The 14,858-nt window shown below is 41.5% G+C and overlaps 1 protein-coding gene across 1 annotated transcript in view; it reads left to right on the top strand.

Annotated features, from left to right (window-relative positions):
* The window catches only part of ADAM11 (ADAM metallopeptidase domain 11), a 69,305-nt gene extending 54,697 nt beyond the window's left edge, over nucleotides 1-14,608 (top strand). The window contains exons 17-27 of the mRNA XM_075277158.1: nucleotides 2,866-2,961; nucleotides 3,214-3,294; nucleotides 3,998-4,048; nucleotides 6,544-6,607; nucleotides 7,835-7,934; nucleotides 8,087-8,206; nucleotides 8,641-8,809; nucleotides 10,117-10,231; nucleotides 10,602-10,692; nucleotides 10,842-10,859; nucleotides 12,628-14,608. Of these exons, the coding sequence (XP_075133259.1) occupies nucleotides 2,866-2,961; nucleotides 3,214-3,294; nucleotides 3,998-4,048; nucleotides 6,544-6,607; nucleotides 7,835-7,934; nucleotides 8,087-8,206; nucleotides 8,641-8,809; nucleotides 10,117-10,231; nucleotides 10,602-10,692; nucleotides 10,842-10,859; nucleotides 12,628-12,643 (921 nt within the window). The 3' untranslated portion in view covers nucleotides 12,644-14,608. The remainder of the gene's footprint in view (nucleotides 1-2,865; nucleotides 2,962-3,213; nucleotides 3,295-3,997; nucleotides 4,049-6,543; nucleotides 6,608-7,834; nucleotides 7,935-8,086; nucleotides 8,207-8,640; nucleotides 8,810-10,116; nucleotides 10,232-10,601; nucleotides 10,693-10,841; nucleotides 10,860-12,627) is intronic.
* Nucleotides 14,609-14,858: the final 250 nt, after the last annotated feature.

Raw genomic sequence — 14,858 nt, 5'->3', positions numbered from 1 at the left:
GAATGTGTGTGCTTAGCACACACATTCAGCTCTACTTCATCGGGCTAATAGAATGCATTGGCCAATCAGCGCTGGCCAATGCATTCTATTAGCTTGAACTGAGTTTGCACAGGGGTTCTAGTGCACCCTCGGCTCTGCTACATCAGATTGCTACATCTGATGTAGCAGTGCCGAGTGTGCATCAGATGTGTAGTTGAGCAAAACTGACTCAGCACTGCTAAGTCTCTGCATTCGCATAGGAATGCATTGGCCAGCCTTCGGCCAATCAGCGCTGGCTCTGCCGGAGGAGGCGGAGTCTAAGGTCGGACCTGAATGGAGACTGGTGTGGAGCGATCTTAGACTCCGCCTCCTCCAGCAGAGCCAGCGCTGATTGGTCGAGTTCCGTACTCTGGCCAATCAGCACTGGCCAATGCATTTCTATGGGGAAAAGTTAGCTTGCGAAAATCGCAAACTGACAGGGATTTCCATGAAATAAAGTGACTTTTATGCCCCCAGACATGCTTCCCCTGCTGTCCCAGTGTCATTCCAGGGTGTTGGTATCATTTCCTGGGGTGTCATAGTGGACTTGGTGACCCTCCAGACACGAATTTGGGTTTCCCCCTTAACGAGTTTATGTTCCCCATAGACTATAATGGGGTTCGACACCCATTCGAACACTCGAACAGTGAGCGGCTGTTCGAATCGAATTTCGAACCTCGAACATTTTAGTGTTCGCTCATCTCTAGTCGTAGGCCCTGCAGCTATAACTATGCTGTAATATCTGAGATGAGGCAGACCCATGCACTTCCTAATTGAAGTGCGCCTACCAAGGCTCCTGACACTTCTATCCGGCGGCTAGGATACGGGGAGAGGAGGCCCTGAAAGTCCTAGGGACTGGAGTCACGGGGGTCACACCTGAACAGAAAGCACAGTGTAAATGCAATGCAAAACAAAAGACTAAACAGCATGGAGCCAGGGAGGACCACAAGTCCCAGCAAGACACAGAAGAGAAGGCGAGGTCAGACGAGCAAGAGGTCGAGCCAGGAGATATAATAAAGGTACCGAATCAAAAGACAAGGGAGAGTCAAAAATACAAGCCGGATCTAAAAACCAAGAGACATATGGAAAACAAACAGACAGGGAATCAGACTGAGCAGGGGGACCAGGAAACCCAAGTGAATGGCTGGCAAGGATCCATGCCTGGGTGGGGATTAAATAGCAGCAGAGAACACACCTGATGGCTAATGACATGGAGACTGAAAGCAAGGAAAAGATTAACCCTTAATGACCTAAGCACACCCAATAGAACTCTTAACAAGTCTCCCAGGGAGACGCCGCGCAGCAAGGAGACCGCGGCGACTCCGTATCCTGACAGTTGCATAATAAATCAGTCAAGTGCCAATAACAGTTGACTTTGACATATGGCATAAATTATAAAGGTGAATTGGATGAGGGCACCCAGTAAGTCCTGCGGTTTAGTGGTCAAAATGTTAGTTAGATGAGTAATAAAACCATTTGGATAGAAACAAGAAAAATCAAAGAGACATAAAAGCAATCAAAGCAAAAATCATCAACCCTTCCACCTATCACAATGCCCACGTAACCCCCACGGGATTTACTGATAACTACCTGAAGGCAGGAGTACCAAGCAAAGAATTCCCACATCTTCCCTATAAGCCTTTGAATAAGCTCCCCCCTCCTATTGGGGTATTACCTGAAAATATCCGCTCCTGGATAACAGGTTATGAGTTGGAAACTTGTTTGTAGTCAGTCTTTAACATTCATGTGATTTCCAGTCCCTGGTCATGTGATAACTACACAGGTGCAGAGCTCGTTACAGTCACAGCCCAGTAATCAGACATCTGCCTGGTAATCAGCTGTGCACCTGTGTGCTCATCACATGACCATGGACCGTAAATCACATGACCATGGTCAGAGTTTTATCCTCTAGAAGTAACAGAATGAATGACAGCAAGCAGAGATCTAGAGAACCGTGAGGAATTGATACAGAAAGTATATTGGAAAATTGTATATCTTTTTATTGTACATTTGTTTGTCAATATTAGTCTGAAAATGGCAAACCCCTTTAAGCCACATTTTGACATACTGTGCCACAGGTAGAAACTTATATGGTCAATAGTGGCTTTTAGGATAGTAGAGGGGATCATCCACACCCCATTTGGTTATGCTGGCAGTTGTAGTATCCAAATCTATTGAGGGAAAAAAGAAAATGTCTGTGTGTTTAAGTATTACTTGTCTTTCCTTCTCATCTGTGTAATTTTGGTCCATTTTGGCAGATAAGTTTACCATGCAGTCTATGGAGAGGGGAGGGAGAGATGGAGAATGTAGAAAGTCCTTCAATGTGCTGTATTAATGTACCATTATTCACATGGTGGAAAATAGTTTCCGCTGTGCAAACTTCCACATGGCTAGCCGTGACGGGATGCTGATGCAGTACATTGGCATTCGTTACGGCATCCCACTCCTGATTAGGCCCGAATGAATCTATATAAATCTGGTATCGCTGTGAAACAAAACCCATAAGAAAATGGCAAGCCCACATTTCAATTCCAGCCCAATCTTTTTTTCCAGTTTCCCAGTACATTGTACAGAGTATTAAAAAATACCATTTTGAAGTACAATATGTTTTGCATTAAACAAACCCCAATATGTCTAGGTAAATGGAAAAATGGAAAGGTTATGGGTTTTGTAAGGCACATAATAAAAAATGATAACGAGAATTAAAAATTGGCACATGTGATATCAGCGGAGGAATGATGCACATAACACACTTCTGTCTGATTCTTTTCTGTTTTACAATAATATTGCTGCTGGTTGTTCCACAATCCACGTCATGGTCATTAGAGCTATTATTGTAATTGACAGGAATGTAAAAGGAGTGGAGCACTGAACTGCTGTAAGAAGTGCACCCTCAGCCATGATGCAATGTGTAGTGATGGGCTGTGTTGCCGTCGTTGTAAGGTAAGAACCATGAATGATCATCATCAATCCGCAAGAATGATCGCATGAAACTGAGGAATAAATTATGAGAGATATTGCTAATTTTTTATTATTACGGTGCTCTGGTATGCAACTGGAGGTTCTCTATGAGAGTCCTACAGATATGTAAAGTAAGACCCATAGACCTCAAGCGAAAGCATAGACACTTTCTATGAGACTGCATTGTAGAGTCTTCAGGTTGTGTTATATATTACTTTTTTGCTTTGATCACAGTATGAACCAAGGGGGACAGTTTGTCGGGAGCCTATTAATGAATGTGATGTACCAGAGTCATGTCCTGGAGACTCCAGCGTGGTGAGTTATGGAATAATCCTCTGTCCACTTGATAGGATGACAACCTTAGGTTATGTTCACACAGAGTTTTTTGCAGGCGGATTTTGATCCGCCTGCAAAAGCGCATCCCATTTATTTCAATGGGAGTCACTCACAGTTTTTTTTCCTCTAGCGATTTTTTTCAGCTAGTGAAAAAAAATGCGGCATGCCCTATCATCACGCGGATTCCATGGAGTCATCTGCGGCTCGAGACACCCTCCAGCCCATTCATCCAGGCATAATCAGGAGCGGGATGCCGCAACGGAATGCTGATGAGTTGCATCGGCAACCTGTCACAACTAGCCGCACGAAAAAAGCTGGTGTGAACTTTCCCTTAGGTCTCCAGCATATCCTTATTGACATATACTGACCAGACGAATGTCAGTAAGACAATCTTTGGGCTCTGTCTGGAATTAGAAGGCTATGGACTTATTTAGCATGGCCATTAAGGGCTGATGTACACGCTAGACATACATGTGAACATAGCCTAATTTTGATCCTGAGCTTATCAGTTATTAGGAATTTAATTGAAGGTTCTGGAAATATCAAATCCAATGTTACTATGCCAAGAAATAATTTCTGCTTATAATAAATTGACTTCAAGAAAAAACAATTAGAAGTATTCAGTATGTGAATGGTGATCTGCTTTGTATAAGGTAATCCATGTCTCATTGTATTTACACAGTGCCCAGCGAATCTCCACAAGCAGGACGGATACTTCTGTGACAATGACCAGGTAAATGTATAAAACTGCATTTTGTAGAATGATTCGTTAACATGGCATGTGATGTTCTGTGTCATTAAAGAACAGGTGGCTGTCACTTTCTATGCCAAGTTACCACATTATATATCTGCTTACTTTCTAGACATAAGTGTTTTTAGCATTATAGTGTCCAATTGTAAATGTACACAGTCCAGTCTCATTAATGTGGCCACCTGTCAAAATCCAGAATAACCACCTTTGGCATAGCGGACCGCTGTGAGACGTGCAGGAAGAGAGGGGATGTTGTGATGATATTCACTGGGATGTTGAGCCATGCCGACTCAAGGGAGTACGGTAAACTCATCCTGGTGCTACTCAAACCATGGACGTATACTGCAAGCTTTATGACATGCCGCATTGTCCTGCTGGTAGATGCCTTCATCCTGAGGAAAAACAATTCGCATGTAGGGGTGGACATAGTCTGCAAGGATTGATGCATCCTTGTGTTGATCCATCGTGCCTTCCACAATGATTAGAGATAAGCGACTAGTATTCGATCGAATACCTCCCCTGCATAGTTATTGGTGTAAAAAAGCGCCAGGGAAGGTGGGAGGGGCATCGAATTTGTACTGCGTTTACTGCGTGGTGTTCAACCGAGTACACCAATAACTATGCAGGGGAGATATTCGATCGAATACTACTCGCTCATCTCTAACAATCATGAGTGCACCCAGATGGCTGATGCCTTCTGCGATTGGTTATTTAACGTTGACATCAAAAGTAGGGGTGGTCAAATTAATATGACGGGATTGTGTATAAATGAAATCAAAAGTTACATAGTTACATAGTTAGTATGGTTGACTAAAGACATGTCCATCAAGTTCAATCAGGGGATGGGAAATGTAGGAACCCGGCTCAGCAATCACCTAAGTAAGGTTAGAACAAGAACTTTACAGCTTAACCCCTTCTTGTAACTGTATGTCCATTTTGGCAGTGCATTTCTGGAAGTAAATATACGGTCACTTCTATTGGATGAGGGGCACATGTGCCATCAGCACCAAGAACATTCTGCTATCAAAACAGTGATCAGAAATTCATATTGTGAACTCCCTTATCGGGTCTCAATAATGTGAAGTAAAGTTTATTAAAATAAAAGTCCACAGTAAAAAAATATTTTAAATATTATTATGTTGTAAAGTTTAAATACTCAATTGGAAAAGGAGAAACCTGCAGCTCATTGGGGATTGGACCACTCAGACCCCCACCGATCAGGAGAAAGGTTTTTCCTACCCGTTCTGAATAAAGTGGTTGGGCGACATGCGGCCTTCTCCATTAATTTCAGTGGGGGCACTGGAGATAGCTGAACTATCACCGGAGCTTCTATGAATGGAGTACATTTAGACCAGGGCACTAATCCTGATCAGTGGTGGTCTAAGGCCTGATTCACATCTGCATTTGAGTCATTTTGTTTCCCTCTCCACATGAAAAATGCGGAGAGAAAAGTCCTGCAAGCAGCAAATTTCTCTCTGCATTTTTCATGTGGAAACCACCCTGAACCCATTACAGAGTGTGGGGTCCATGGGTTTCCTAAGGTAACTGGTTTTTTATGCAGATTAGGTTTCTGTTCAGAGGGTTGCCAAGTGGAAATCATCGAACGGAAACCCATGTGCAGATATGAACTAGGCCTGAGTAGTTGAAAACCCCTGACCATCTCCAAGTTATCTCCCATTTTATGGATACGGAGTCCAGAGATCACATTGTCAAATTGTATCATTCCCAAGAGCCACAAAATAGTGGGTATTTCCATGTATGACATTCCTGGCATATGAGTGTTTAGGTGATATCAATCTTTTTCAGGTACTATTTTCGGAAATCCAGCCAACTAGGAGAACTGTGTTTTACAACTTCTATAAACTACAGTTCAGAGACCAGAGGCCACCTTTTTGTTTTGTGTCACTCTTTCTGGCATCCTGAACAATGGATCAGATCCCCATTCCTCTAATAAATGGGGCCTCAGAAATGAAAACTCCACCTATCACATATTCATGGCACGTATCGTAGATATGCTATACATGCCTAGTCCAAGTCCTAATGTGTGGTACATGAGATAGTGATTCAAAGAACACCATAGAGAAAATATCGCTTATGTTTGCCCCATCAGGCCTGCACTAGGCATGGACACTGCCACACATTGTCCCATACACAAATGTGTCTGTGATCTGATAGTGAAGGGCCACTAAAAAGACAACAATGTGAGCCACATTTGGCTCACTAACATGTACATGTATATTGGTATAGAAGAGAGGAAACCTATGTAATGGGGGTAGTTCTCTTAAATAAGTGGTCCTCTGAGGAAGCTATACATTGTCATTTAGTATCTAAAATTATGTAAATCAAATAGTAGCAGCTTTGTCACTTGTATACATTTTTTTATCAAAATAATATTGTCATTTCCAATATGGGATAGATTTAGGAGTATTGAAAATATGTGACCTTGTGTATAAAAACAAATATTTCTGTTTCACCAGGGTCGATGTTATGGAGGCCGATGCAAGACCAGAGATCGTCAATGTAATATATTATGGGGACGAAGTAAGTGTTAAATCTGTAGCTAAATCTAGGACAATATTTTAGCTTCCTCTTCTTCTGTTTCACAAGTGTGTAAAACTTCACCCGCCATCATGAAGTAGATTAACAACAGCTAAAATAAGATCATAGTAGAAAAAATGATTAGATATTAGAAAATAAAAATCATGGAAGGTATGGGGAATTGAAGTCTAAAACAGACATCATAGCTGATGATAAAATGTAGCCATAGAGTGAGCTATGCACATGATAAGGGAAGCATATTTGGCTAGATACACAGTAGCAGAGATAAGAATAGAAACATTATGAAGGTGTTCCCAAATACTGACCAGTTTAAAAAATTTGCAAATACTGCTAATTTGCAAAGGGAACAAACCCCCCCCAAAACAACAGTTTTTTATATCAAACATTTTATTTAAGAATTTTTGAGTTTTCATTTTCCATGTCCACTATGCTTATTTTTAAAATGTACTGTGTCTGTCAGTTTTCACTCTGGCAACTAAGTTTAACAGGCCTACGAACAACAAGCTGAACCTCTTCAGACCAACCCACATTTAGGCTAATGCCCAGTTCATATTAACGTTCGTCTTCCGTCCGCAAGGAGTCGGCATGAAGACCCCCCCCCCGAACGGAATACCAACGCTAATGCAAGCGCTGTGCAGTTAAGCACACGGAGCCCATAGACTATAATGGGCTCCGTGTGCTTGCTGTGCACTGTCTGCACAATTTATTCGTGCAGGCAGTGCGCGGCAAGCACACGGAGCCCATTATAATCTAGGAGCTCCATGTGCTTTGCAAGCACATCACTTGCAATTGCGATTGCATTCCATCTGGGGGGGTCTCCATGCGGACTCCTTGCGGACGGAATACAAGTGCTAGTGTGAACCAACCCTTAGACCCTATGTGTAGCGATCCACAACAAAAAAGCGCTGTGGAAAAGGCCGCATCGCTTTTTTTTTCCAGCAGATCTCCTCTGCGGACTTTCTGCTTCCATTATACCTATATGGAAACTGCCAGAATTGACATACTGCGGCTTACAAAAACGCAACGGTTTTTGATATCGCTGCAGATTTTTTCTGAAATGTGTGGATGAGCCAAAATCCCATTCACTTTGCAGGTACTGTAACGTGGTACCCTTAAAGTAATAAAAGCTATTTTTCAGGTCCCCTTCATTCTTGTAGACACTTTGAGATATCTAGTAGACGGCATCTAAGGATTCTTACTCTACTCTAGATTCATCAGACAGGTTCTGCTATGAAAAACTGAACACTGAAGGGACGGAGAAGGGGAACTGTGGGAGAGACGGGGATAACTGGATTCAGTGCAGCAAACCGTAAGTAAAAATAGATCCATCTACAAACCTAATTCCTTGATTTGTATTAATTGACAAGGCTCAGGACAGTGATAAGCACCCTACAGCTGACTAGTAGTCAGTACTAGTATGTTGCACAGATGTTAACAAGGTGCCCTGTTTCTGCCCATTAGAGATGTGCTCTGCGGCTACCTCCTATGTTCCAATATCTCTGGATTACCAAGAATCGGAGAACTGACTGGTGACATCACAAGTATGTCTTTCTATCACCAGAACAGATACATTGATTGCAGGTGAGACAAAATTTAGGATGTTACCACTTTATCCTGAAACATAAGTGACTATTCCCCATTGTGATGTGATCAATGAAGAGGACAAAATATTGTAGAATTAATTCCTGCATTAGACAGACATTGCTGGTGACATCTCAGGAAATAGATGGGTGTATCAAAGGCAGGAAAGAAAGTTTGGATCTCAGGATGCAGCATGTAGGTATAGATAGCAAATAGGGAATTTCCAGGTACTGTTGTGTAGTGGATGTGCATTTAATGTTACAGTCTATGAAACCTTATTAAAAGGATATGTTGGTAGCGAATATCTTAAAAAAAAATTCAGATGCTTGTTTTAGGGGTCAGAAAATCCCTTCAGCCGATTTCCATGTTTATAAAGCACTGTAGGTTATGGTAACACCACAAGGCTATTAGTTTCTGTCTTCTCATATTTACAGAGGTGGGCAGGTGATTCTACCAGATGGCTCTGGATTGGGATATGTTGAGGATGGGACACCTTGTGGACCCAATATGATGTGTCTAGATCGGAAGTGTCTGCCAGCATCTACATTCAACTTCAGTACGTGCCCAGGCAGTGGAAATGGAGTCGTGTGCTCAGACCATGGGGTATGTTGGGTGTAAATATCAAATTGTTGGCTGCAAATATTGTTTTTTACTTGTGAAGAAAATTATTAAACAAAAAGAGGGAATTTATCAGGGCGCCAACTCTTATTTTTCCAGAGCCTGACTCCTGCTCAGACTCTTTAAGCCAGGGTCAGTAAGAAGTAGTCAAAGTCCTCAAATTCATTAAAAAAGCCAGTGATTAAATTCCTATGAAAGTAACTATGTAACAAGCTATGATGATATCTATGCCATGTGTTTAGCACAAAAGTTTCCAACAGTGTGCCTGCAAATTTGTATTTGTAAGTGGACATGGCTTACTTGGAGGGAGCATGGTCTCCTGCAGCCCTGTACATTTTCTATATATTCTATATATTTCTATTTTCTGTAATTGTTAAGACTACTGCCCCACGAAGCATCCCGCAGCAAAAAAGCAGTGCAGGAAAATACACTGTGGCAGCACATTGCGGTATTTTTACAGAAAGTCTGCAGAGGTTTCCTTTGTAGACTTTTTGCTTCCATTATTCCTATAGGGAAACTGCGGGCGTTTATGTCGCTTGTGGCCCTCACCTAAGAGCACAAATCTGGCGTAGATTTGAGTTTCTGCCTTATGTAGGGCAGGATGTAGGAGATTAACTAGAAAGAGCTCCCAACTGAACTCCATGTGCTGCTTGCGGTGTTCATTCCCATTCACTTGAAGGTGGCTAAGGCCACATAGGGTTTTTTGGTCTGGACCAAAAAACAGGTAGCTGCGAGTTGATGCCAGTGCAATGCACTGGCATCCAGTCGCACACTCTGCTACCGATTAGGCCCAATGAATGGGCCTAGTCAGGAGGAGTGATTGTCTTCAGGTGGATTCGCGAGGCGAATCCGCCTGAAGAATGAGCATGTTGCTTCTTTTTTCCGACAGCCGGAACAAACAGCTCCCGGAAAAAAGAACTGACCGGCTCCCATTGATTTCAATGGGATCTGTCTATTTGGTCAGGATTTTGAGGCAAATTCAGCCTCAAAATCCTGACCAAAAAACTACTTCTGAACTCAGCCTAAGATCTCGCACAGTCCCTGAACAAGTGTGGAACTGTTTCTGGAAGAAAACAGCCATGTTATTTTAATTTCTTACAAGCCCTTTAATTTTCTTTAGGCTATTCATAAGGAAAGAATGCATTGCCAGTGGTGCTGGGGAAGGGAGCTAGCTATGTGATTTCAGCCCCCAATATGGCTTCTACCACCTTGTAGATACCACGTACATTTTTTCAGAATTGGGGACATTATAGATACCACTTGTGTCACTTGTGTTTTATGTCATTATACAGGTTTGTAGTAATGAAGGAAAATGTATTTGTCACTCGGATTGGACTGGAAAAGACTGCAGTGTGTACGATCCGCTGCCTGTTCCAAAAGTCACTGGAGTTGTGGAGAGATCAAAAGGTACATTATGTATTTCATCCATAAGTCAAAACTTCAGTTTGTCTCTGATATAACTATTATGATGTTTTCAGGACAAATCTTGGAGTGTTTCATGGGAAAAGATAAATGTCCACACTTAATGTAAATGTTTATGTAGCCTCAGAAGAAAATATTTTCCTTTGGATTGCGGAAATTTCCTTGTGATCACACTTGATCGCTCCATTAACATGGCAAACACTTAATGGAAAGTCCAAAAGGTTTTAACAGGCAAATTGCCATTTGTATTGCAAAAATTCTTGTCTAAATAGTAGTATACTAAAGTGCTTCCTATTTGGACATAGATTTTGGTCTATGTCCTTTCTTCTCTCACTAAAATGCATCTTTACTGCAGGTCCCAGTGGCACAAATATTATCATTGGATCGATCGCAGGGGCTGTACTCATTGCCGCCATTGTGTTAGGGGGAACTGGATGGGGTTTCAAGTAAGTGAAAAAAGGCCTTTTTGTTATTGATTTTACTATGATGTACGAATGTGCTGATACTGCATTGTATGTGATAGAACACCCGACATGATGCGCTAATAATAATGCTATTTTCTTGTCCTCTCTCTTTCTCTCTTCCACCTGCAAAGGAATATTCGGAGAGGAAGGTAAGAACTAGCCATTTGCAGTTTTCTCTGCACCCTGCTATATAGAACTTCAATCACAATGGCTCACTCCAACAATGGAATTGTATAGTTTGTTCCATCTGTCCATTAGGCTGTGTTTGGTATTGTAGTTCATGCTTATGGAAGTGAATGGCTCTGAACTGCAGTACAAGATGCAGCCCCTGAACGGACATGGCATTATATCTGGAAGAGAAGCAGACCTGGACAAAATTTTTACTGTAGGACCATTACAACAGCCAGACCAAAATTCCACACTAGTGCTTGCCAACTTGATAATAACCAGATTTTACTTATTATAAATGCACAACATGATCGATCCCTTCCTTAGATAACCTTGGATCCAGCCTGTATAATTTGAAGGGCATTGCACCCACTGAAAACAGAATTATGAGCTCCAAACAGAGTATTTAGTCTTAGGAAAACTACCATTTAGGTTATCTTTAAAGGGGTTATCCCACTAATAACACTTATTCCCTCTCCACAGATTGATAATAAAAGTGTGATCCCTGGGGGTTCAGCAATCATGAGAATGGGAGCCCCAAGTTCCCTGTGTGAATGTAGCGATACTGTGCATGGGTGACCACAGCTCCATTCATCTCTATGGATCTGATGAAGCACTGGTCTTGCATATTGCAGTCAAGTGAAAGCAGGGGTGGTCACACATGTACACTATCATTCCACCCCCTATTCTTATGATAGCTGGGGGTCCCATAAATCAGACATCTGTTCAGACGCATTGGAGAGGGTAAGTGTTGTTCGTGGTGATCGAACTACAAGCTGAACATCATCATTCCTTAAGCAAAATAGTACAATATCATTTTTAGAAGGACATTTTTTCCTCCATGGAAACTGTCAACTAACACATAAAGTATATCCCCCAGATGTGATACTGTCAGCAGAATATAGACTGAGATTACCGCAGGATATATTCTATATTTGGAGCAGGAAGGATGGAATACCAAAACTCATCCTATGTCTGTAGATGGGATAATCCTCCAGGAAACTGAATGTCTTCACAGCTCCTAAAGGGAAGAATTTTATTAAAAATTGGAAAAGAATCCAAAAATAATATAGAGTCACATGAAACGGGTTGTCTTACGGCTACAACTCCTTCCACGTACCCTACTAGGTCATATGGATGCCAGTGAGTTGGATTCCATGACATCCCTAATATAAACTAGAACAAAGAGCTTTGCCAACCTGGTTGTCCTTAACGTACAGACAAAGGGTGCATTCACACTGAGTAAACGCTAGCTTATTCTGAACGTAAAACACGTTCAGAATAAGCGGCGTCTAAAGCAGCTCCATTCATCTCTATGGGAGCCGGCATATGAGCGCTCCCCATAGAAATGAATGGGCTGCTTCTTTCACTCCGAGCAGTCCCATTGAAGTGAATGGGGAGTGCCGGCGTGTACGCTCCGGCATGAGCAGAGCTTGCCGTATACGCCGGCACTCCCCATTCACTTCAATGGGACTGCTCGGAGTGAAAGAAGCAGCCCATTCATTTCTATGGGGAGCGCTCGTATGCCGGCTCCCATAGAGATGAATGGAGCTGCTTTAGACGCCGCTTATTCTGAACGTGTTTTACGTTCAGAATAAGCTAGCGTTTACTCAGTGTGAATGCACCCAAAATGCAGCTTATCAGTTACTGTAAATTGTATTTTGTCATTGTCATATTCTCGAGTTACTATATTTACTATTTTTAAACGATCCTTTGCATTGTCTAAAGTATTTTCTGTCTGTTTTCCAGGTCTGGCGGTGGATAGCCAGTCACAAAACTTCTGTGACACACTCTCTCGCCATTTGTCAATATTCTCTATCATTCCCATGACACCTCTAGGCCTTGCGGATTAAGCAAACATTGTGATAATGCATTGGTATGACAAGCCTGCAGCAGGGACACTACAATGAATATTTATGGGAACTTTCTTCCTGTCTTCCAAACCTGGAATAAAACTGTCTCTTCCTGGGGCAGTAATAGACGCTACATAGTAGGTTCTGCCATGTATGTTCTCATGGCACAAGCTGTATTGAACTTGTCAGTCAGTCCTGAAGGCTGCTGCAATTTATAACCAAGAAGGACTGACCCTTTAAAACATGTCACTGCCGATCGTCCACTTTCTTACTGGGAAGAAGCGACCAACCACTAAAAATAAGTCAATTGACATAAGAACATTTTATTTTTTGCTATTGAATACATCACACAGTTGGAACAGCAGTTTTTTGTGGGTTAAGCCAATATAAAGTACAGATGTCGCTTGTCATACATTTCTAGGAAACATGGTCATGGATATTGGCTCAACAAATAGAAAATTGGCACCTGTGTAGGTGAAAGGTACTATTTCAATGTCACTGCCATTAGGACACTGATAGTAGGAGGGACTGTTCTTAAAAGTAACATTGTCATTGCCCCCCCTGTTTACCACCTTGGAATCTAGTGCCCAGTTACCATATATTACTGCCATAAATATGCTTGGATTCCAGGCAATGACTTCTCAGCCCTTATACCCAAGTGGCAGAGGAAGGTTCTGACTAACAGTGTTCTCTAAATATAGTCATATATAATTTTAAGCATATCTATAACATATTTTTTAAATAATTGAGCATTGCTCTAAAAATAATAAAATTCCCCCCTGTTTATTGCACTAACAAATTAATCAGATGGGAAGGGAATGGGGTGAATTTAGAATTTTTAAGGGATGGAAAGACCAATGACTGCCTCTTGTATACTTCCGACACTGCTGAAAACATAGAATACTGAATTATGTTAAAGATATCCCCAACTTTATAGAATGTTGCTAATATTAACCCTAGACTAAGACCGCTTTATACACATTGGGAACAAAAAAATTGAAATTTGTAGTAATCTCTTGCCCTGAATGTATTGAAAAGTGCTATTTATATAGACACTACTACTATCCGATTGCTGCATGGATCAATATGTTTATACCCCGCATCAAAATACAGAAAGAACAGTATGTCAGTAAGTCCATATCTGAGGAGGCTCAAGTTCTTTAACCAAATCTGAAAACCATCATCTAACATAGTCCTCTTGGCTCCAGCATCTGTATAAGCATTCAAGTCTTTCTGCAGTCCAGGTGTTTGCCATTACTACAGCCTAGTAACTCACTGCCAAGATCTTCTCTGTTCCAAGTATCTGCACAAAATACAGTATATAGACTGGACTAGAGACAGCACAACACACCTGGAAGAGAACCTGACTATGGATGGGATTAATAGAAGTGTGCAGCTATTCAATGGAACAAGATTCTAATATGGATGTTACACAGCACAAACAGTAGTACCCAGGAAGGACGGGACATTGCACCTTAGATGCATATCATTACATCTAATGATAATAGATATGTGCTGAAAGAAATGAATATTAAATAACCTTGGAAAAAGAATTCCTGGCACTTGTGAGTATTAAGAATCGCATCGTCTTGAACACATGAAGGCGTGATTATTGACTCTACATGGATGGATGAAGAAATCAAATTATTCCATCTATTACTTGGATGCAGGCTAGAAAACCACAAGACTCCTATACAAAACAATGCTGAATGTCTTTCTTCCACAGAGGGGATGGGTGAGCTCAGTTAGGTCATTGGATTTGGAATAACTTTGAAACTTTTCTCCTACAGGACTTTGATGCAGAAAGAGTTGGGGGTCTAATTGAGTTTTTTTTTTTTAATACAACAAAAAGAATAAAATGAATGTTCTCACAGTGACGGGACTAGAAGAAACATTGTTCCGGATTCTTTTCTTATAGGTTTATGTTTATTGTTTTGCACCCAAACACTATAGTGTGCCCCGTAAATAGAGGGGAGCCGATCTCAACAACACTCCTGTCCATTCATTGTGCACCTAAATATATGTTTCCCTATGTTTAAGAAAGTCAAAGAAAATTTTCTCATTTACTGTACAGGTAGTCCTCGGGTTACGACAGTCTCAGGTTACGACGTTTCGTGGTTACGACTA

The sequence above is a fragment of the Leptodactylus fuscus genome, chromosome 6 (assembly GCF_031893055.1).
Source record: "Leptodactylus fuscus isolate aLepFus1 chromosome 6, aLepFus1.hap2, whole genome shotgun sequence".
NCBI classification, from domain to species: domain Eukaryota; kingdom Metazoa; phylum Chordata; class Amphibia; order Anura; family Leptodactylidae; genus Leptodactylus; species Leptodactylus fuscus.
This window is presented reverse-complemented; position numbering and strand designations above follow the sequence as displayed.